Source organism: Dermacentor albipictus, chromosome 1 (assembly GCF_038994185.2).
Source record: "Dermacentor albipictus isolate Rhodes 1998 colony chromosome 1, USDA_Dalb.pri_finalv2, whole genome shotgun sequence".
NCBI classification, from domain to species: Eukaryota; Metazoa; Arthropoda; class Arachnida; order Ixodida; family Ixodidae; genus Dermacentor; species Dermacentor albipictus.
The window spans coordinates 294,032,174-294,056,840 of NC_091821.1; the positions used below are offsets into that span (position 1 = coordinate 294,032,174).

The 24,667-nt window shown below is 47.4% G+C and overlaps 1 protein-coding gene across 7 annotated transcripts in view; it reads right to left on the minus strand.

Moving 5' to 3' along the window:
• The window catches only part of LOC135921904 (peptide transporter family 1-like), a 785,940-nt gene that overhangs the window by 374,931 nt on the left and 386,342 nt on the right, over positions 1-24,667 (minus strand). The window contains exon 1 of one of the 7 annotated variants that reach the window (XM_070531434.1): positions 8,744-8,779. The exons of the other annotated variants lie outside the window; for them this stretch is intronic. Within the exon in view, the coding sequence (XP_070387535.1) occupies positions 8,744-8,764 (21 nt within the window). The 5' untranslated portion in view covers positions 8,765-8,779. Of the gene's footprint in view, positions 1-8,743; positions 8,780-24,667 lie in introns of those variants that run through there. 7 annotated transcript variants of the gene reach the window in all.

Below are 24,667 nucleotides of genomic sequence, written 5' to 3' on the forward strand. Positions count from 1 at the left end.
ACTCCACTGCACTGGGAACAATATGCCCTTATGCACTAGGTTTTCTTCGACTAACGGAACTGCACTTAATTTAAGTCTTGATGAATGATAGTTGAGGCACCCTGTACAATTACCTCAGTAACTGAAATTAGGCCAAGCCTGATTCACTCGAAATCAGAATCAACAGGAGTCATGCGCAGGAGCGCTTATACTCGGACTCACAGAAAAAGAAAAAAAAATGACAGAGCGAGGCTGCAGCTTCGCCGGAAATGCTATGCAGTATTGGTGATGGCGAAGTATACAACAGTTATAATGTAGATTACACCACCGAGAAACGCCAGATTCTTGGTTTCGGGAGAGGGCTCAGGCTGTGAAATTGAACTGCCTCCTACTATGAGGTCTTGTAAATTCTCATATAAGGCCGTCACTTCAATGAACAATTCTTCGATGTGACAAGAACTTTCTTAAAGTGCAAGAAATACACCGGGTGTCCCCGCTAACTTGGACCAAAATTTTGAAAAAAACCTATGCGTTCTTCAGAACAGAAATCGCGTGCGCGTTGTTAGCGTTTATCTAAACTTACAGTACCATTTCTTGCGCCTCTTTTTTTGAGTAATTAGCCAAGATAAATGACTTAACGTTTTAAGTTTAGCTTGAAACGTTCAGGCGTCAATAGGAAAGTTGGGGAGCTCCACAAATATTGCCCAACCCAGGCACTTCAAACGAGATAGACTAAGCGTGGCCGTTTTTACTTGGGAAGAACCAAAGCCCGCGGAGTTTAAAAAGTACCACGTGACAGCGTGCTCTGTGCACCCGAATGCGCCGCGATTAGATAGACCCCACTAAAGGTGTATTACATAAGGGGTGGGTACATACATAAAAAATTGAAGGCCATATTTTTATTACAAAGTAAGGTAATTTGTTACGGTGTTTAAAAATGTGCGAGGACAGGTTATGACTGATTTCGTTAGAAAGGCCGTTTCAGTCTGTCGTGCACAAAAAAGAATGAAGACGAAAAAGTGCGACTGGAGATGCGAGCCTGCACTCTCCCCACTGAACGTGGGCGCACGTACGTACACCGACATTCAGGCATTCCTCACAGCACGCACGGCTGAGCTTCACTTCGGCCCGCTCACCTACCCCACGTACTCACTGAAAAGCGTAGGCTCTGTCCTCTCACCTTTGTTATTTAATATCACTCTCATCCCCCTAGCACGATAACTGGCAACCGTTCCTCACTTGAAACATACTCCCTGCGCTGACGACATTACGCCATGAACTACCTATGACAGTGATGGCGCCATACAGGACACCATCCAAGAGCCACCAATCTGACCCAAAACTATGCAGTTTGCGTAGGACTTTCTTGTTCCCGAGAGAAGTCCGAGCTGCTGTGCATTCGTCCCAAGAACCGCAACTCGCCCTGCTCCCCCATCGTCATCGAGCTGGACGGTAGACCGATACCAGAGGTTGAAACCCTCAGGATACTTGGTATGCATATCCAGAGTGATAGGAGGCACACGACTAAACTACAGCGTGATCTATGCCGACTTGTTCACGCCTTTATACTCAGCCGTGTACTATACTTCACCCCTTATCTCAAGCTCTCTCGCCGTGAAACTGACGCGATGGACACTCTTATTCGCCGATAATACAAAGTCACCCTCCACCTTCCCATAAATTCACCTACCGACAGACTCTTACAATTAGGCCTCCGCAACACAAACGGGGAACCTGCATACGCGCACCGCCAAGCAGAATACCTTCGTCTAAAACAAACCAACGCTGGCCGGTACATACTGCACTCCCTTGGAATCCGGATACCAGCCAACTATCCGACATTACGCCCCATATCAAAATCCTTACACCGCGAACTGCTCATTAGGCCACTCCCCTGTAACATGCACCCCGACCACCACGATAAGCGCCGCAGAGCTCGAGCTACAGCACTCCACCGTAATTACGGCTCGGAACCGGACGCCATGTGGGTAGACGATGCCTGCAAGGGTGATGAAGCGGTTGCTACCGTGGTAGATCACACTCTCTCTCCGATAGGAACGCACACACTCCACCCAGACACATCTCGCGAAGCTGCAGAGGAAGCCGCCATTGCCCTAGCTATTATCAACATAGAAGCACGGTATGTTTTATCAGACTTCAAAACTGCAATCCTAAATTTCGCACGAGGCCGAGTCCCAGTTTTTTGCATACTGGACTCGCCCGTTGCACCCCCGCCCCGTCATGTGGAGCTGATTTGGGTGTCCGCGCACTGCGGGAATCCTGGAAACGGGGCCGCTAACCTCTTAGCCCGAGGCTCTTTAAACCGGGCTCTTGCGGCCTCCGATCCGAGATTCACAAAGGAGCGCGCGCACACTTTCAACGAGCTGACGAATGCCTCCAAGGCGGCGCGTCAGCTGTATCCCGCACCGCACAAATGCCTTAGCAATCGACAAGCAACACATTGGCGCCGATGACAAACACACACTCTCCCATCTCCTCTGACACTTTCTCACTATCACCCACTTTTCCTCACATCAGCCTGTAATCTCTGTCCCGAACCTCGCGCTTCCGCTCTCCACCTCCTTTCTCATTGCCCGGCGGATGCTCCCCCGCGGGGCCTCGAGCACCTGAAGACCTGGGAGGACTGGGAGACCCTGCTGCGCTCTGGAGACCCGGTCGTGCAGACCATGGCTACTGATCGGGCTGCCAGCGTTATGGAGCGAAGCAACATAAACGCTTGAGTGCAGTGGGGTCGTGCGGAGGCCCGAGAGCCTGCGTGCCCCAAACTCCTCAGTCTTAGAATAAAGTATTTGTGATGATGGTGAGCCGGGTGTTGAAGCGGGTAGTAGTCTCAACATAGGCGCTTTCACTGATGACACGTCGCACGTAGCCCGAGCGCACGGGGCAGGCCCCGGTGTCCCTGAAACTCGTTTCCAAAAATGAACAAAAAGTGAATGTCTTCAGGGAATCGTCAAGCCGTGGTCAGCGTGCAAGCATACTTCATTTTTTGATTTCGCCCAGAATGCTTACAAAGTTCGCGTTCGAAGTATGCAGGCTCGCTACAGGATCGACACAGGGTCCGCGCATCCCATAAGGCCTTACCGCGTGTCCGTGTCGGACAAGATCATCGCTCAATAGGTCAACGAGATGCTAGCCAAGGGCGTCGTCATTTAAGATTCCTCTAGCACTTGAGCTGTGCTGGTCATCCTCGTGAAAAAAAAAGACGGGTCCTGGTAGTAATGCTTCGACTACCGTCGTTTCAATTCAGTGACGAAAGAGAACGTGTATCAACTTTCACGCATCGATGACACTATCGACTGCCTTCATTCCGCATCCTATTTACATTTGTGGACCTCTGATCGGGCTACTGGCAGAGACTCATGCATTCAGCTGACAAAGATAAAACCGCTTTTGCCACCTCAGACAACTTGTTTGAATTCAACGTCATGCCGTTTGGTTTGTGCAACGCGCCTGCGACATTTCAAAGGTTTGTGGAAACGCTAAGGCAGGGCCTGAAATGGGACATTTGTTTGGGCTACTGCAATGACGTCGTCATCTTTGGCCACACTTTTGAACAGCACGATCATCGAATTGAAGCCCTTACCCTCAACTCAAAGAAATGCCACTTTGGCCAACGGGTGGCGCTAGTACTCAGGATATGTAGTGGATAAGCACGGAATGGGACCAGACACACAAAAAATCAGCTGCAGTTAGCAACTTTAAACAACCGCCATCACAACGCGAGATGAGAAGTTCCTTGGGTGTTTGCTCGTAGTTCCGACATTTCGTGCCCAACATTGCGGATACTACCTACCCTCTGACTTCATACTGCGCAAGGACAGGCCTTTCACCTGGACAGCGTATTGCGATTCCTTGTTTTATTAAGTAAAGTTGCTCCTCTCTTCTGGACCCATACTTCGTCATTTTGACCCCTCTGCCACAACATAATCGCAAAACGACGCGAGTGAAATCGACGTCCGCGCAGTCCTGGGTGAGCTTTTTAGCGACGCCGAGCTGCCTACACCAGCCCTTTATTGAGCAAGGCCAAACAGAATCACACAGCAATTCCGCAAGAGTGCCTCGCTGCCGTTTTCGCTGACCATAGGTCACGCCCATATCTCAACGGGAGCCGCTTTACGATCCTTACTGATCAGCATCCACCATATTCACTATACGAATCCTCGTGTGAAAAATGTTCTTTTTCTGAGGACCGTGAGCTCGAATTTCACCTCTCAAGTGCACTACATCTAGAGGCTTGGAGTGGCGCCTGACACCGGCAAGAGATGCAAAGAGCAAGCGGGGCTATACTAATCCCGCTACAACAAAATTAGGAAGGCCCACCAAGCTTCAAGAAAGACACTCCCTCACCCCAACAGGAATTGGTCTCCCTGCTGCACAGCCACTACCTCCATGATCCCTACAATTAACCCATGGCTCTCAGTCCACAGCAGCTGCGTAGCACCTGACCGAGGCGGCAGTCAGAACTGTAACGCAGCAAAGGGTGCTAAGAATCTCAGGACCCGGACAGGCCGCCAATGGAAATTAACCCTGTCGACCTTTAACACCCGAACTCTGTCGAGTGGGCTAGCTTAGCAGTTAGCAGGACTCTGAGGAACTATCGCTCATTGTATGGGACGTCATGGGCCTTAGTGAGATTGGAAGAACTGGTGAGGCTTATACAGTGCTGACTAACGACCATGTCCTCTGCTATAGAGGTCTCCCAAATAAGAAAGAAGACTGGGTAGGATTCCTAATCAATAAGGACTTAGCCGGCAACACTGACGAGTTCTACAGCATTAATGAGAGGGTAGCAGTAGTCATAACTTAATAATAGATATAAATAAAAGGTAGTACAAGCCTAGACTCCAACTTCCAGTCACGATGATGATGAAGTAGATCAGTTTTATGAAGATGTTGAATTAGCAATGAGAAAAGTAAAATCTCAGTATACTGTTGTAATGGGAGACTTTAATGCAAAAGTAGGGGAAAAGCAGGGCGGGGACCAAGCAATTGACAACTACGGCGTCGATTCTATGGACGCTAGAGGACAGATGCTCGTAAAAACGCAGAAAGGAATAAGCTGCGAATACTGAACACCTTCAGAAGTGTAGCAACAGAAAGTGGACCTGGAAAAGCCTTCATTGTGAAACAAGAAATGAAATTGGTGTATTATTTTCTGCCGACCCCAGCATAGTTCAGGATGTAGAAGTGTTAAGTAGGGTAAAGTGCAATTTGAAGAGTGAAAGAGCAAGAAGAAACAGGCCAACCTATATATGCAGTATGGGTAAAAGCAGACAAATTCAGGCTGGTACTTGCAAACAAATATGCCGCCTCAGAACAGAGAGATGATGATGACATAGAGTTAACGAATGAAACTAGCTAGGTTGGCTTCAGAGGCAGCAATTGAAGTGGGAGGGCAGGAACCAAGGCAACCAGCAGGCAAGCTCTCCCAAGTAACAAAGGACCTAATAATGAAACGACAAATAATGAAAGTGTCCTACTCAAGAGATAAGATAGAATTCACGGAGCTCTAAAACTGATAAACAAGGCAAAAATAAAGGATATTCGAAAATATAACGTGAGAAAGACTGAAGCTGTAAAAAATGAACGCAGCTTGAAAGCCTTGAGAAGGAAACTTGGCATAGGACAAACCAAGATGTATGCACTGAAAGATTAGCAGGGTATTATCATCAGCAATCTCGAAGGTATAACAAAAGCAGCGCAAGAATCCTATGCTGACCTGCACAGTACCCAGAGGAGCCACGATACCTCCTTTCGAAGCAGTAATGAACAAGTTGCAGAGACTCCTACTATAACAAGCGATGAGGTGAGAAGGACCTTGCAAGACGTCAGAACGGGAAAAGCGGCAGGAGATCGAAGATGTAGTAACAGTCAATTTGATTAAAAGTGGAGCAGGGATAAGGCTTGAAAAACTGGCGGCTCTTTATACGAAGTGTGTATCGAGTTCAAGGGTCCCCGAAAACTGGAACAATGCAAACATTATAATGATTCACAAAAAGAATGAATGTGTGGTGATTAGTGTCGCAAGGGACAGGTATGGCCAAAGAGGTTCACGCTAGTGCTAAAGAGTGCGTAGTGGAGTGATGAGTTCTGGAAGTTGATACGACGTGGCGGTAAAGGGGCCTAAAAAGAGTCGCTGTAAAATGCGTCAAATCTACGTGTAATAAGCTTATGGCAATGATAAGTTGTAAGCTTGGGCGAGTTGGTGACTCTATATCGACGTATTTGCACAGCGCAAAAGACGAGGACTGAAGGAAAAATACAGCACAGGCGCTGACTTCAACTGATCTTTATTTGCAAAATCGCCACATTATATGCATGAGCAAAAGTAATGAAAAAACAACTTTTGCGTTATGTCACACATGAACCCCTATTGCATCACAGCCAGATGCTTGATCTCGTTTGTTTGTGAGGCAAATAGACGGCATGCTGTTGCGAAGGTCGCCAAGCCGCTGTATCATGTCAGCCTCTATGACTTCACGCGTAAACTGTTCTCGGTGTTTGGAAATTACGACGCAGTTTTCAAATTCAGGGTAAAAAATTGGAGGACGCTTAAGCTTCACCTTCAAGAGTGGAACGCGATAGTGTTATCGCACGCCATTCCCACCGCCCACTCAAACGATCTACGTGAGCCAAACGTCGCGATCGGCACGCGACGGGCCGGGCAACGACGCGCCATGAAGGCGGACGCGATCATAGGGCGAGTGGCGCGCCACGTGTCGGGGCAGCGCGGTACATTGTGAGTAGGGGGTCTTCTGTGTTTGCCGCAAGATGGCTCTTCGTGTGCGCAGAGCGCAGAAGAAATGTAGCGGAAACGTACGTCGCTGCTCGTGAAACTTCGATTTCTGTAATTTACATGGTCATAGTTACCAATACACACCGCAGTATAACTTTCTACGGCCCGTTTCTAAGGCAACACCGCATTCACTAGAGGCGATTTTGTCCAGTTTTGAACGATCGAACTCATGGCTGAGTATTTAAAAAAAAAAAAAAACTCATGGCTGAGTAGTAGCGTCTCCGTCTCACACTCCGGAGACTCTGGTTCGATTCCCACCAGCCGATCTTGCAAGATGTTTTTTTTTTATTTATGAAGTACCTTCTGGGATTTATCACTCACGGCTAACGCCGCTGACGCCGACGACACCGGCTTTTCTGCGACACGAGCTCCTTAACGTTGTCGCGTTAAAATGGCAGTCTCTTCAGTGAATGCCAAGATGACCTTGCTCGGTGGTATAAACATAAAAAAATGGTCTTTCCATCGCTCATTCAGACATCTGCCTGTTTGACCAGCATATTACTTTCCGCAAGTGAATAATGTAAACCATACCCAGGGCGCATGCTCAAAACCACTTCCCATGGTTATTAGGGCAAATATTTCGTCGTGTGGCATGAGCATTCACACGCCTACAGAGCACTAATAATTTTTACGGGGCAGAAAAAACAATTTAATTATTTATTATACATCATGTATACAGTTCTGGCAATTTCGCAAATAAAGATCAGTTGAAGTCAGCGGCTGTGTTGTCTTCTTCCTTCAGCCCTCGTCTTTTGCGCTGTGCAAATGTGTCGTTATGGCAATGTCTAATGACGTGTACTATGAGCATTAAAATGCGTTGTGAAAGAATTAAGGTAAAATGAGACATCCACCCAAGCCTAGCAATTTCCACAAAGGAAACGCTTACGGGTTGCTCGAACGAAAGCCTCGCAATTGAAGGAAATTTCGTCCTGGTCTGGGACTCAAAGCCGGTTCCACCGCCTTTCCGGGGCAGCCACTCTACCATCTGAGCTAACCAGGCGGCTAGTAGATGGCAGGGCGAAGTGGACTTTCTCAATAACTCGAAGCAAAGGTAAGTGTTTGACGTAATAGCTCTGCGGAAGCCGGCAAGGTTAGGAGAAGTAATTAAGGGAAAATGAGACGTCCACCCAATCGTAGCAATTGCTACAAAGGTCTTTGTAGCAATTGCTACGCTTGGGTGGACGTCTCATTTCCCTTTAATTCTCTCCACCTTGCGGGCTACCGAACTATTATGTCATTGCGAAAAAATTATACGGTGTACAAAATATGTCAGATGCTAAAATTGGATAGAGCACTACTGCTTAATTAGAGCCCTTGAAACACAAGGGCCTGAAGGCATGTGCTACACAAGACAACTAGCACGGCGTCCTCTCTAATGCGCTATAACTTTAATAGATTTATAACATGTAGGACAACATCGTTCAAGAAACCGAGGACCGCTTTGAGATCAAAAAGCGGTTCTTTACTAAAAAACAGCCAGGTGAAGAGGAACACAATATCGGTATTCAAGAGGAAAATGTTCCTTTCTCTCAGCTTCGGCTTTCCGACACATCAGGAGAACGTGGTGGATTGTCAGCCTCTCACCACATCTGCCACAAGTTGGAGGTTTCGAGTAAGTAGAAAATTATGGGTGCCAAATGTGTGTCCTATTCTGAGAGGACAGAATAGGACACACATTTATACTTTATACCTTATATACCCTATACCTTATACCTTATATGCCCCTATAGCCAGGCACCCAGCATATAATGACATGCTGATTAGATATGTACGCTTTACACAAGACGGAATAAAGCTTATTAAGTACAGGATTTTTATGCTTACCGAGTGGCATCAAGGCCTTGACGACGCTTGGGGAGTCCGTATATATAATTAGTTTGGAGAGTTTTGATTTCCTTATTTGCTTCACAGCCGACAATAGTGCAGAGGCCTCTGCCGTAAAGATACCTGTTTCTGGGTGCAGTGCATCGGATTCTGAGAAGGGTGGGCCAACGACTGCATAGGACACCCTGGCATGTGACTTCGATGCGTCCGGGTAGAACTCTGTGGAAGAGTGCTTGTACTGTAGTTCTAGAAAATTCATTCGAATTTGGAGCTCTGGAGCATGCTTTGTAACTTTTAGAATGGATATGTCACCTTCTACCACCTACCACTCCCAAAGAGGTCGCAGCTTGGCTGGATGCATCAAGCGATACTCGAGGAGTGGGACATGCATTTCATCGCTAAGCTCCCTCACACGCAGCGAGAAAGGCTGTCTACGAGAGGGACGATAAAGGAAACATATTGTTAACGGTATTAGAGCATGGATGTTCATGATTAGAGTCAGGCACGTACGCAGGATTTTTTTTCGGGGGGGGGGGGGGCAACACAAGGTAACTTCTATGCAAATGAGGGGGGGGGGGGTAGTTTACTAGTACAAATGTGAATAACGCCCACCATTCGTCATAAAAACGCGTAAACCCAAAAAAGAGAAATGAAATAAGGTGTATTTTACAGGTACGCCCTGTGCGATACACCTCTCCTTTACTTGGCAAACAAGGAACTATGTCAAATGAACTTGCGCAGGAACATGGACAAAGTGTATGGAGTCTGAGCATTTCATTCTTCAAAAGTCTGCGGTGCCGTTCATTTCACTGCTGAAGCCATTTTACTCCTGAAACTTCACTGCCATCTAAAGTGAAACTTTACAATAAGTAGTTGCAGCAAAGCAAGCATGTTATTTCAGTTCAATAAATAATTAGGGTTTGGCCGTTCCACTATAATACGCGAGGCAAAAGGTATTAAATTACGCGCTTATAATTTTATCTTTGTGGTTACCGCCTCATTTGGGTAACAGAAAAAGTTTGAAGTACGAATTGCAGCCTCCCGGAGGAACAGTGGCTGGCGGTTATGAGGGCGTGGGCGGGGCTTCTTTGCAGACTTAATTTTTATCCGACTATAGTAGCGTTTTTTGATTTAGCTCTGGAAGAACTATAGATAAATATATATTTGCGGAACCATCACAGTTCTCTTGGATCCTTCGTTTATGCTCTACCAAGTGCCGCCAAGGACTCGTATTGTTATTTGAGAATTTACGTAACGATGCGTGGCTGCCAGTCTAGTACAGCCTCGTAGGGCGCAGGACGCTGCGATTCTAGACGTGCTACACCCATCGCGGAAGCTTAGAAAGACACTTACATAAGCACAGCAGAGAAGTGGCTACGTCAGGCGGCTCGACTGGTAACTGTAGAAGCGTCATTGAAAACACGCGGAATTGTTCTCCACTTCCGGCGGCGTTCTTTCTACTTCGTCTTTAAATAAAAAGATGTTGATCTATAAATATTTTCATAAACAACGGTTACATTTGTTAACTTTCGCTTTTTCTTCCCGTTTGGCTGTTGCCTCGGTTGCCGACAATGGATTCCTTAGTAGATCGCTTAATTTCTCAACGCCTTGCGGCTCTTGTTTCCGGTTGGCAATTTTGCACGAGAAGTGCTCCACAATTAGGCAAAAACTAGACGAAGTAACGCATGACATTCATGTTGCTTATAGATTTAACGGTCATTGCAGGGTTTGATGATGGACGCTGTTTATCATTTTTTTTATTTTTCACCTTATCTAACCCATATCTCGGGTATATGGTTCCGAGAATCTGTCAGCGTCGCGGCGAGCCGTTACTCGAGGAAATAATGAAGAAAAACGAAAAAGTTAACGCAATTGGCGTTTTCTCTGGCCGCAACTCGCTCCACGTGCATACAGACTAGTTGACCACGAACCGAAATCCTTTCTTTGTCCCTGGATCAGTCTAAACGAAGAAGGTTGCAATGACAAAGCAACAGCGAAGCGCGTGACCGTCGAAAAGATGGTGACAACTGAACGCATCTCGATTTAATCGCGTTGGCACCGAATCGAAGAGGAAACTGGCCTTCACACCCCAAAAGATGCCGATAACTACCGCGATCCAAAAGGAGTGAAAAAGTCAGCAAAATGTTGACCACCGAATAGCTATCAAGTTCCAACATTGATTTCGCAGCGCCTTAGGAATGTGTGTGAAAAGTGGTGACGTGGGCGGGGGGGGGGGGGGGGGGTATGCGTCTTAATTTCTGGGGGGGGCCCGGCCCCCCCCCCCGGCCCCCCCTTGGGTACGTGCCTGATTAGAGTGTATTTTTAGAAAATACGTGAGGCTGATGCACGTTCTCTGCAGAAGGAGTGACCGCTCATTTGATTCGACGCATCAGCTTTGAATAGGGCTTGTTCTGAAAGCACTAGTGCCTAAACGGATACCTAGATAGTGAACGGGATCTAGCAACTTTAGCACGTTAGGGGCGGCAGAGATATACGACGACACTATAGTCCAATCGTGATCGAATTAGGCTCTTAGAAAGATTCATCAAACACTTCATGTCGCTACCACAGGTTCTGTGGGATAGGATTTTCAGTAAGTTCATTGTTTTTAAACATTTTGCTTTATAATATTGAATGTGTGGATTGAAAGTAAGCCTCGAATCATGATAATACCAAGAAATTTATACTCTCTGTTGAGAGGTATTTGTTGTCCACGCAGTTCTGGACAGGGATCTGAAACCAGGTCTTTCTTGTGAAAGCAAAACAACTTTCGTGGCGGTTGATTTTAAACCCATTTTTGTCTGCCGACTTGGACACCTTGTTCACGCTCTGCTGTACCTGTCTCTCGCATACTCCCAGGTTACAGGATTTCAAGCCTATTTGAATGTTGTACCCTTAGACGGAATAAGAAATGGCCGGTGTTATTGAGACATGAAGCGTACTCATGTTCACGATAAAAAGCGGGCAGCTACGCACGCCTCCCTAGGGTACACCAGTTTCTTCTATAAAAGGTCGCGATAATACGTTGTCAATTTTCACGCGGAAGGTACCATACGACTAATAGCTTTCTATTATTTCTCGCATATTTCCACGGATGTCCATTTCGGACAAGTCTCGCAAGATCCCGTAACGCCATGTTGTGTCATACGTCTTCTCCTTATCGAGGAATATCGATAAGAAAAACTGTTTATGTACAAATGCATCGCGGATATTTCCTTCAATGCGCACAAGATGATCAATTGTGGACCGCCTTTCTCTGAAGCCACAATGATAGCGATGAAGCATATTGTTGAGTTCAAGGAAATCTGAGCCGACGATTAATCATTTTTGGAAAAAGCTTGCACAGGCAACTTCGAAAAGCACGCGGGCGATAACTTGCCCCCAAGGAAGGATCGTTACCTTGCTTCAAAACAGAGACCACAATCGCTTTTTTCCACGAGGATGGAAAGTATCCGGCAGCCCAACTAGTGTTGAAAAGTGCGAGTAGTGTAACTTGTGTGTCAGTGTATAAGTTTTTGATCATATCATACATGATTCTGTCAGGTCCTGGTGCAGAGCTCTTAGATGCAATCAAAGTAGCTCTCAACTCGGCATACTGAAAGGCCGGTTATACGGTTCGTTCTGTCTGCAGTTATATATGACTGGCTTGCGTTCTTCTATTTGTTTGTATTTAAGGAAAGATTGAGAATAATCTATTGAGCTCGACACGCGCTCAAAGTGCTCCCTGGTCTTGAGGCAACGAATGGATTTGTCACCATTTCAGCTTTCTCAAGTCATTCCACACTTTCGCCTCCTGCGGGTCTGAATTAATACCCGGGAGGAACCTCATCCAGCTTTCTCTTTGCCGGACGCCGGGTCCGCCTTCCACATGACGTACGTATTTTAAATTGAATTACATTTATAGAGATTTGGTGATCTGCGTAATACGTCCCATGCCTTATTCCGCCTCTTTCAACTTTCTCTACAGCCTTCGTTCGTTCAGCATTCGTTTGCGGGATAAACTTTTCGGCTGCATCAATAACAAAAGCGGTTAAATGTACAACAGCATTACCTACATTGAAATCATTGATAAAATCTCGTAGTAGACAGGTTGATTCTTTAAAATACGCGCAGTCCGCCGATGCGAATTTCCATTGAGGAATATGGGGCGGGAGTTCATGCAGAGTCATCAGATTTAAAGTTGCAGCAAAGTGGTCACTTCCATAAAGTTTATTGACAACGTTCCATTCCAAGTGAGGCAGACGAGAAAAAGAGGCAATTGCTATATCTATCGATGAATAACTGTTGTGTTGGACGCTGTAATAGGTCGCCTCCACATTATTAAACAGGCAGCCATTAGAGGTGAGAAGAAAATTTTCAATGAACCTACCTCTCGCGTTGCATCGCCAGAATCCCCACATCGTGTTGTAGGCATTAAAATCACCCACGAGTATATAAGGGTCCGGAAGCTGATCAATGAGGTTATAGAAATCACTTTTTCTGAGATAGTATGGGGTATGTATACAGAACACACAGGGATCAGTTTAATAAAATGTATTGCCCGAACTGACACTGCTTCAAAGGGCATCTCAATGGCGACGTGTTGACAAGCTACAGACATGTCGCCAACTATTGCTACACCGCCGGAGGCGTTAGCCTCGTCGCGGTCTTTTCGGAAGATGGTGTAGATAAGAAGAACGTGTTTTTGTATTTCAGATGTGTCTCTTGACGAGACAGCAGCTCTGGATTATATTTGTGTAGGAGTTCTCTAATACCGTCAAGGTTATGTAGAAGCCCTCAGACATTCCACTGTAGTATTTGTGTCACTGTAGTAATCTGCGCCCGTCCTTGTCCCATGCTGTCTCTGTGGTCCATTTGTTCGCGCAGTTAAACAATGTTCGCGATCAAGAAGTGGGGGGAAGGAGCTCGCCACAGGTGAATGTGTAGTTTTCGGCAGTAACGCCAGCCACCTACCATGGAGCCCTACATGGGGACGCTGCAAGGACTGAAAAACAGGTCCTGCAAACACCAGCTGTACGTTGTCACTATAACCAAATATGAAATAACCTACAGGGCCTGTTCTGAAAGTAGTAGGACTGATTTTTTGCTGGGTGAACGGGCGGACGAGAGGCAGTTTGCGCGCCCAGGATCCGTGAAGATGGATGTTGGGAACGCTGGGGAAAATCGGCAGTCGTCTCTCGGCCATTGAAGAGAGCAGGTCGCTTGAACTGCGAACCCCTGTCGAAAGGCCTCGTCACGGAGAATCATGGATCGCTTACTGGATCAGCGATGCGCGATAAAACGTTTTGTAACGCTTGGTAAAACGGGAAAAGAGACTGACGACATGATTCAGGAGGCCTACGGTGATGTTGCCATGGGTAGATCAGGTGTTTTTGAGTGGCACAAGCTGTTCCGAGAAGGTAATGAAAGAGTGGAAGACGACAACCGCTCCTGACGCCCTTCGACCAGCAAGACCAACGAAAATGTGTCGCAAGTGAAAAATTTACTGAACAGTTATCGTAGGATGAGTATGAGAATGATTGCTGATGACTTGAAGATTCCTTAAGCCCAAGTTTTTGAGATCGTGACAGAAAACCTAGCCCTGAGGAAAGTGTGCGCGAAGTTCGGGCCGCATGCGGTTGTCAGAGGAGCAAAAAGCCAACCGGAAAGCGATCTGCCAGGATCTTCATCATGTGAATGAGGACCCCGACTTTTTGGACAATGTAGTGAGCGGTGACGAGACGTGGGTGTTGGATACGGACCCGGAGAGCAAGCGGCAGAGCTCAGAATGGCCCACACCTTATTCCCCAAGCTCCAAAACAGCACGAATGCGCAAATCCAAGCAAACGTCCATGCTCATTTGCTTTTTTGATCGACGTGGAGTGATCCACAAAGAGTTGGTACCACCCTGACAATCAGTTAATGCAGTTTTTTACATGGAAGTCCTCCAAAGACTGCGAAAATGCATTGTTCGTGTCCGCCCAGCCATCACCATCAATTGGCGGCTGCACCATGACAACGCGCCGAGCCACACAGCTTTCCGCGTAGTGGAGGATCTTGCCCAGCACAAGGTGGCAACGCTGCCTCAGCCCCCCGTACAGCCCCGACTTGGCCCCACCAGACTTTTTTCTATTCCCGAGAATAAAATAGACGCTCAAGAGGAAGAATCACGGATCAGTAGAGGCGGTTCAATAAGCCATGACGAAGGAGCTAAACAGCATACCGGTCTAGGCGTTCCTGGAGGCGTACAAAAACTGGAAAACTCGTTGGCAGCAGTGTGTAGATGCGGAAGGGTGCTACTATGAAAAATTCTAATCGTTTGTACTATTCTCATGAAGAATTTTTTTTTATAAAAGGAGTCCTACTACTTTCAGAACAGACGCTGTAGGTTGCTATTCACACAAGTTTAACGCTTGCTCCGTGGAAAAATTGGAAGGGAAGCCAGGAGAAGACAGGGAAACTGTAAAGTGAGCAAAAGACGAAGGTTGGAGGGAGAAAGACGTAATAAAAACCACTGCCGATTTGCCCCGGTTGGGTCAGACCGGGGATGCCGTCTATGTAAAGTAGAGGCCAAAGAGGTGTGTTGACTTTGCCGGGGAGGCTTAAGAACACGCGGCATCGGCTCACCCCCAGGATTCCCCTTTCCCCGGACACGGCTAAGCCGCGCACCGCTGCACGCGGGAGGATCCAACCCTCGTGTGCTCGGGTACATGGCGTCGTAATCAACAAAAAGTGACACGTTAAAGAATTGAAAAATTATAGGCCCATTAGCTTAATTCAAATGTTATATAACATATCCACCAAGATAATTCGCAACACAATAAGGGCAACAGTGGACCTTAGTCAACAAAGGGAACAGGCTGGCTTCAGGAAGGGATACATTACAATGGACCACACCCACCTCATTAATCAGGTAATCAAGAAATTCGCAGAGTACAATCAGCCTCTCTATATGGCTTTCATGGATTACGAAAAGGCATTTGATTCAGTAGAGATACCCGCAGTCAGATGCATTACGTAATCAAGGAGTACAGGCCGCTTGCGTAAATATCTTGGAAAATATCTACAGAGGTTCCACAGCTGCCTTAATTCTACACAAGTAGGAAGATACCGATAAAGAGAGGGGTCAGACAAAAAGACACAATCTCTCCAATGCTATTCGCTGCGTGCTTGGAAGAAGTATTCAAGCTGTTAAACTGCGAAGACTTAGGAGCAAGGATTAACGGCGAGTAGCTCAGCAACCTTCGATCTTCAGGTGACATTGTCCTGCTCAGCAACACTGGAGACGAGATACAACAACTGATTGATGACCTTAACAGACGGAGTGTAAGAATGGGGTTGAAGATTGATGCGCAAAAGATAAAAATAATTATCGATAGCCGGGAAAGGGAACAATAGTTCAGGATCGCCAGTCAGCCTCTAGAGTTTGTGAATGATTAACCAGAGGGAACCCTAATCATGAGAAGGAAATATACAGCAGAATAAAATTGGGTTGAGCCGCATACGGCAGACATTGTCAGCTCCTGACTGGAAACGTACAATTTTCATTGAAAAGGAAGGTTGCATAATCAGCGCATTTTACCGATGCTGAAATATGGGCCAGAAACTTGGAGACCGAGAGAGAAGCTAGAGAAAAAGTTAAGGACCCCACAAAGAGCGACGGAACGAAGAATGCTAGGCATAACGTTAAAAGACAGAAAGAGAACGGTTTGCATCAAAGAGCAAACGTGTATCGCTGATATCCAAATTGACATCAAGAGAAAAAAATGGAGCTGAGCAGGTTGTAATGCGCAGGTTAGATAACCGGTGGGACCATTAGGGTTACAGAATGGCTGCCAAGAGAAGGGAAGCGCAGTCGAGGACGGCAGAAGACTAGGTGGGGCGATGAAATTGGGAATTCGCGGGCGCTCGTTGGAATCGGTTGAAGCAGGACAGGGGTAATTGGAGATAACAGGGAGAGAACCTTCGTCCTGCAGTGGGCATACAATAGGCTATGATGATGATGAAGGTGGTGGTGGTGGTGATTCACTGTATTCGTTGGTTAGTCTCCGCGACCCGTCTGGCCGTCTTGCTCGATGGGTGCTACATTTCGAGGAATTTAACTTTGCAGTCCCTTACAAGAGTGGCCGCCATCATTTTGACGCCGACTGTCTTTCGAGGCTCCCTCGCCAACAAGAGCATGTGACGCCAACAATTTCGATGAGTTTCTGGCCACCATCAACGACGCTCTTTTCCCCGACCTGGCCACCTTCCGTGAAGAGCAAATCACTGACCCCATTTTGCATGCTCTCGTAGCCTCAGCTGCTCAGCTACAGGTACCAATGGCTTTGTTATCCAAGATGACCTGCTGTACAAAAAGAATTACGCGGCTCATGATGCCCGTCTCCTCTTAGTGGTACCTAAGAGCTTGCGAACACACGTGCTCTGTGCTATGCAAGATCACACGACTGCTGGGCGCATGGTTTTCACCAGAGCATACCACCGCATTCAGGGCTGATTCTACTGGCCTAGTATGTGACGGAATATACAAAAACATCTGGCCAGTTTTAACAATGGCAACAACACAAGCACCCTAATACTACTGCGGTCAGATTCCCTTCACCCTGTGGCACCACCATCATCTCATTTCGAAATGGTTGGAGCCGGTCTTCAGGGCCCATTCCCGGGTTCAACAGCCTTTCGATTACAGTTCGCGCCGACCATCCGACGCGTTATGCCGAAACCACCGCAATGCCAACGGCCATGGCTATGAATGTTTCGAGCTTCCTCCGTTACACTGAGTCATGGAGTCCCTCGTGTAAGCGATCGGGGTGGCTAGTTCCAACGTAGTTCAAGAGCTGTGCTTGCCAGTTTCGCTACTCGGCCCCGTATCAGACAAATGGTCAGGTCGAGCGCACCAGCAGAACTATGACCAAGATTATTTCGATGTACGTCAATTCTAGGCACAAAAATTGATATGACATCTTGCCTCTTATCACATATGCGTACACAACAGTGCGAAGCATGAAACCACCCGCTACACTCTCTTCTATATTCTTTATCTTAGACCACCCCGCAGTTTCTGTAACGCCATTCTGCTTTTTACTCCTCGGATGTGAAAGCGCGAAGACGACGACGGACAGAGAGAAACAAACAAACGGCGCTTGTGCATCACGCCTTTAACGTCAGATGATACTCAACCAACATGCCCAGCTACGCATCCTAACATTTTACTCATTTTGCGGACTCTTTTATTGTACAGACACTACGCCGAGCTGAGGAAGCCCGTCGCACAGTTCAGCTCCGTACGATGGCGTCCCAGGACCGCTCCAAGAACAGGTACGACTCGCCAATTAAGAATGTGTCGTGCGACAAAGGGGACATGGTATGGCTTTTGACACCACTTCGCAAGCGCGGTCTGTGCCACAAGTTGCTGGCTCGTTACACCTTTCCGTCATCACCGATCGGCTGAGTGATGTGACTTATGCGACTACCCGTGCGGTGTCTCATGGTTACAGTAGAAAACGCAGCTTGTTCACGTCGCCAGCTGCGTCACTCCTGTGACTGTGTGCACGCAACAGTTACTCATCCAGCAGGCTTCCTCTGTGAAAGGAGAGCTACTCTACAGAGACAGGAAGGACGGAAGAAGAGCTGGACGAACTGCGCTCCTCTTAGGAGCGGCTTCGAGTCGTCGCGCCAAGCCTTCTCACCATCATCATCATCTTCAAATAAACGCACCCCATCGTAACAGTATCATTCCCCATCTAGCGTCTGGGATACTTATAAGTTAAAACACGTTGGCGGGCTAGTTGGTTAGAATCCATGGTGCATCGTGTGGAGCAGACGACGACACGTCGTGTGTCACTTGCTGGGCAAAAGTGAGTCCCAGCGTTTATTCAGCACTGGTTTTATACACGTTGTGAACAGGCGGGTAACGCCCTTATCACATGGGGGCGTATCGTGCCATGAACACAGAGCGCGCTGCATGCTGAGCAGATTAGATACAGATTACGATACATCCCCCTTCGTAACGAAAAAAAAAAACTAAGGACAAGGAGCGCTTTTAGCTCGGGAGAACAAAAAGAAAGTTAAAGAATCACTGCACATCCAAAACTACAGCAAAGATCAGAGCACTGAATACAGTCACGGCACTTGTTGAAAGTTCGCGTCATACATTAAGCGCCGAGGTGGTCTGCGTTGTCTTGTAGTCCTTGGAGCAGCTGCTTGTTGCGGAACTGTCGGCACAATGCTCGCTGTGCTGTTTGGGTTTTGCGCCGCCTCTGGGTCGTGTTGTGTGCTGGCAGGGGCAGCGTATTCTTGAAAAACACCTTCGTCGTCGTGAGGAGGACCGCTAAGGCGAAAAGATTCTCTGGTTGGCAGCAGATGCTCGCGGTTGCGTCGCAAGAGTTGCCCGTCTTCAGTCATGACAACGTATGACCTTGGTTGACCAGACGACTGAAGAACCCGAGCCTTTCTTCTCCATGATGAGCTGTCTTTTATTCTGACCGTTTCGCCGTTGTTGAGCGGTGCGAGTGGCCCTCTTGAGTAGTCTTTTTGCTGGCGTTTGTCAACCCGCCGGCTTTGTCCGACCTGAACGGCTGGTAGAGTTGTTCGCAGCGAGCGTCCCTGTAATATTTCGGCTGGTGACCAGCCGCATTCCAGTGGAGTTGACCTGTAAGCGAGAAGACCAAGCCAAAAGTCTTGTTTAGCTTCAGTTGTTTTCTTCAAGATTCTCTTGACTACTTGTACCCCCTTTTCGGCGAGTCCGTTGGAGCGGGGAAAATACGGGCTTGAGGTCACGTGTTTGAAATCGTACACTTTTGAGAACATGGCAAATTCTCTACTGGAAAACTGAGGCCCGTTATCAGTGCATACCTCTAAAGGTATGCCATATCTGGAAAATATGGCACTTGCTGCATCTACAGTAGTTTTTGCTGAAGTGTCTGCGAGCTGTTGGACTTCGGGAAAATTCGATAGGGCATCATAAACACACAAGTAGGACCGACCTGCGTGGCTAAAAATGTCCATGCCGACGCGGTACCATGGTTGGTCTGGAACCGGACGCATAATCAAAGGCTCTTGCGGCAACTTGTAAGCGTACGTTTTACATACAGAACATGCCTGTGCAAACGTCTCGATATCAGTGTTCATTCCTGGCCAGAACACCAGGCGCCGTGCCCTTTCTTTGCACTTGTTAATTCCCATGTGGCCTTGATGAGTTCTTGCCAACATATCGCGCCTCATACTGGCCGGAATGACAATCTTACAGCCTTTCAAGAGAACCCCTTTTACTTCCGATAGCTCAGCGGCAAAAGGCTTGAACGGTCCTTCAATTGGTTGCCCGTTCTCCAGGTGCTTTAGCACAGCGGCGAGCTGCGTGTCCTTTCGTGTCTCGGAAGCCAGTTCTTTCCACGTGGTTTCGCTGACAAGAGACTCAACCACACTTACTGCGTGCACTTCGACGTCGTCGTTGTTGTTGTCTGCGTTATCTGCTGCGCCCTTAACGGAAGCCCTGGACAGCATGTCCGCCAGTAGAAGCTGTTTTCCTGGAACATAATGCATTAAAATGTCATAGCGTAGCAGACGCAAAAAAAATCGCTGCAGTCTTGGCGGCATGTCACCGATCGCCTTCTGCGATATGGAGATCAATGGACGATGGTCAGTCTCAACGACAACCTTCCGCCCATACATGAAATGGTGAAATTTCTCGCAGCCGAAAACTATGGCCATTGCTTCCTTTTCAATTTGTGAATAGCGTTGCTGCGTATCAGTAAGCACTCTGGAGGCGTACGCAACCGGTTTCCATGCACCGTTGTGATACTGCAGCAAGGCAGCACCGATTCCGTTTTGTGACGCATCGCATGATAACCTGGTTTCTTTTTCAGGGTCAAAAACTGATAGCAAGGGCTGCTTGCTAAGGCTGTCGCACAGCGCTCTCCACTCTTTTTCGTGATTTGCCGACCATTCGAAAACAGTGTCTTTTTTTAGCAAGCTTCTGAGAAGCGTTGTCCTTTCTGCTAGTGTTGGCAAAAACTTTCCAAAATAGTTCACGACACCCAGCATGCGTTGAACTGCTAGTTTATCACTAGGGGGTGCCATCTGCAACATGCACTCAACATGGGATGCATTTGGACGGATTCCTTCTTCGTTTATCACGTCGCCCAGGAATTCAATTTGTTGAACGCCAAACTCGCACTTTGCTGGATTGAACGTAAGGCCCGCACGTTCTGCCGCTTCTAGCGCTGATCTTAGACGTTGGTCGTGCTCTTGTTGGGAATTGCCCCACACGAGTATGTTATCGACATACACTCTAACGCCAGGAAGCGCGTCAAAAATTTCACTTAGGGTTTGCTGAAATACTTCGGACGCTGATGATATTCCGAAAGGCAGTCGCAAAAATCGATAGCGGCCGAAGGGTGTCGCAAAAGTGCATATCCTAGACGTCTCGTCATCTAAGGGAATTTGGTGAAACCCTGCGTTTGCATCTAGGCGAGTGAATACTCTTGCGCCGGCCAGCTCGGCCTCTATGTCTTCCCGCCTCGGCATCGCGTAGTGCTCGCGCTTGAGGCACTCATTTATTTTCCTGGGGTCCATGCAGACTCGCAGCTTCCCGTCTTTCTTTCGTACGATAACAAGGGGACTCACCCAGTCTATTGGCTCAGTGACTTTTGCAATTATTCCGGCTTGTTCCATACGTGACAACTCCTCCCGAAGTGGCTCCTCTAAAGCCAGTGGCACTCGACGAGGTCTCTGAACCACTGGCGTGGCGTCCTTGCGAAGCACCATGTGGTATACTCGTTTGACGCAGCCGGTGCCAGTGAAAAGGTGACGAAAGCTGGCAACCACTTCTTCAGAGCTGTTTTGCGACACGCTGTTCACGCGTGAAATCAGTCCCAGGCGTTCACTCGCCTCAAGTCCTAGGATTGCTTGGCGCCCCTTTCGTGCCACGAAAAAGCTCAGCATGGCAATGCAACCATTTAAAGAGACTTCGGCCCGCATGACGCCAATGTGTTTGATTACATCTCCGCCGTAGGAGCGTAAAATCGCGCTGCTGGGGTACAGGGGCGGCTGTGGGTTCATTTTGGCGTATAATCCATAAGGCAACAAATTTGCCTGCGATCCCGTGTCAACCTTTAACTGAACTGCCACGTTCTTGATTTGGACTTCCACCGTCCAGTCATGCTTGCTGGACACATTCTTTGCGGATACGTCGAGAATCTCGAAATCGTCTTGGCCGCTTTGCAACTCGCCAACAACTGCCGTCGCTTTACAACATCTGGCAAAGTGGTTTTTCCGCTGACATCTCCGGCACGTTTTTCCAAAAGCAGGGCACCTTCTTGGGGAGTGTTTTCCGCCGCAGTTTCGGCAGTCATAACGTGTCTGTTCTCGGTTTTCGCGGCTCGTGCTAGTCCTGCTGATAGGATGCACTTGGTGTTCCTGGTTCCACATTTCCTTGTGAGTTGCTGATGCTTCAGCTGCTTTACAGGCTTGTTCTGCTTTCTGCAGGGTCAAGTTGTTGTCCCTGAGGAGCTTTTCACGTACCGTGTCGTCATTTATCCCGAACACAATTTGGTCCCTGACCATCGATTCCGCCAAAGCTCCAAAGTTGCAAGCACGTGCTTGATTCTTCAGGTCTCGTAAGAAATGCTCCACTGGTTCGCCAGCAGCATGGATTCTTCTCCTGAACATATACCGCTCGTGAACCTCATTGGTCTGTGCAATGCAATACTCATCAAATTTTTTCACCACTGTGGCATAGTCGTCGTTCTTCTCGCCTGCTGCAAACGTGAAGGTGTTAAAGACTTCAATGGCCTCTGCGCCCGCGACGCTCAAAAGCAACGCTGTCTTCTTGGACTCAGTCCGAGGCTTTTCTGCGACCTCTGACGCCGTGAGGAAAATTTCAAACCTTTGTTTGAAGAGCTGCCAGTTCTTGCGCAGGTCGCCTGTTGTAAGGAGCGGCTCCGGTGCTTTGAGGAAATCCATTTTCCGCCACAGGATCGCTGGTCTTCACGCGTCGTGCAGGAAGTGCATTGCCATGCTAACCACTTCTGACACCATGCATCGTGTGGAGCAGACGACGACACGTCGTGTGTCACTTGCTGGGCAAAAGTGAGTCCCAGCGTTTATTCAGCACTGGTTTTATACACGTTGTGAACAGGCGGGTAACGCCCTTATCACATGGGGGCGTATCGTGCCATGAACACAGAGCGCGCTGCATGCTGAGCAGATTAGATACAGATTACGATACACATGGTAGAGTGTATAAGCGCGACTGGACGAGGACGTAGAAAGGATGTGTATCTGTTTCTCTCTACGTCCTCGTCCAGTCGCGCTTATATACTCTATCATGGATTCTTATAAGAGGACACATGAAATTAGCTACAATGGAGGGCTTGTTTGTTTGTTGACACCTCTCTGAATCAGTATTTCTCCACTTTTGAATCATTTGAGGTATAGAGCCTACGCACATTATATAACCTAATATTGTTACGTATGCTTGCTTTCTCAGTTCCTTGCATAATCTACGAATCACATATCAAAAGGTCGTTTACATTCTGCAGACTTCCCAATTGACTCATTAAAGAAATGGTTGTTTATACTGTTCAATATTTGAAAACTATTTGAAATTACCTCAGTGAATATTTTGCAAAACACTGAAAGCTAGTTAGTAGATTTCGATCCTCGACACATTGTAACCCTAATTCAATCAAGTATTCGCTTCCATGATAGAGTGATTAAGTGTGGCTGAACATGGACGTAGAAACAAACAGATACACAGAGACAGTGCTTTCTAGCAATTTATCCCCAGGAGGAGAAAGGATAAGTTCGTTGTGTGGACACGAGAAAAAGCTTGCGGCGAGTAGACAACTGAAGAAAAATAAGCGGCAGGGAACCTGTAGTTATGCTAATTATTAAAGAAAATAAAAAAGCCCCAGACATCGGTACAACATAAGGAAGCTTAGTACGTTGAAAATTCTTGGCAGTTTCACCCGAAGATTGAAATCGAAAGCAAAGCTTTCAGTTGTGGCGGATTTCCTCCGACGTTGTTCTATCAATACGAGCTCTAGGTGGCGACACATTGGCACGATGACGCGCAAGACGAGGTCTTGCGGAGAACAAGCAGCTCAGTCATGCTTATACACTATCATGGATTCTAACCAACTAGCCCGTCAACATGTTTTAACCAATTATTCGCTTGGAGGATTTGACGCACCCCACGCTCAATCTACTGCCAACAAAGCGTTTCTTTGTCAGCAAAGTTGATTGTCAGCAAAAATGAAGAGCCATGGCACATACCAATCAAGATGTTGTGCTAACAGTGGGCCCCGATCGTTTTAGTGACACCGCAGTGAAGGTGTATGCACACATCAGTATCTACATTATGTTAGGACACAAAAGCTTGGCCGACATCAAGATAACGCTCACCTAGAGCGGCGAGTTAGCGCGATGGTGTGTTTACTTAGAGAAAGGTCGCACGCCCTACGGTTTCCTGCGGATATTGCTTGCTGGGACGACTGCGGAACACATATGGAATCATGGGTCACGAACGGGGTTCGACAGCATGCCGTGGTTGAGAGCACTGGCAGTGAATACGAGGCCCGCTGATCGACCGTAGTACAATTGTAGCGCCACACTGGAGTCACATGCGATATGACACATTGTGATTCTCGGGTTTTGCGTAAGCTAGAACGTACACCATCCCGGCCACAGCTGGCCATTGCAACGATAAGCCGCTTGCTAATATTTTTCTTAGGGGCTCTTTGGAAATACCTGGCCCTTGCGCCAATAAAAACCACACATTCAATATTTCTCTTATGGCCCTGCTGGGCATTTCGAAACTCAAACGCTGATTTATTTTTTTTAGAAAACGTTCTTGATCGCTTATAGCGATGACCAGGCGTCCAGTGTAAAAGCTAGACGAAAACAGCTGGCTGCTAGATAATAGCCCGTATTCAGAAAACAACACTGAACAGAACTAGAGAGAATATTGATCAATTTCGAGACTGAATGGCGCGGCGAGCGCATGATTGTAAACTTTTAGTCAGCTAGTTTCGAACATGTGTTCCCAAGTGTTATTGCAGTGCTATT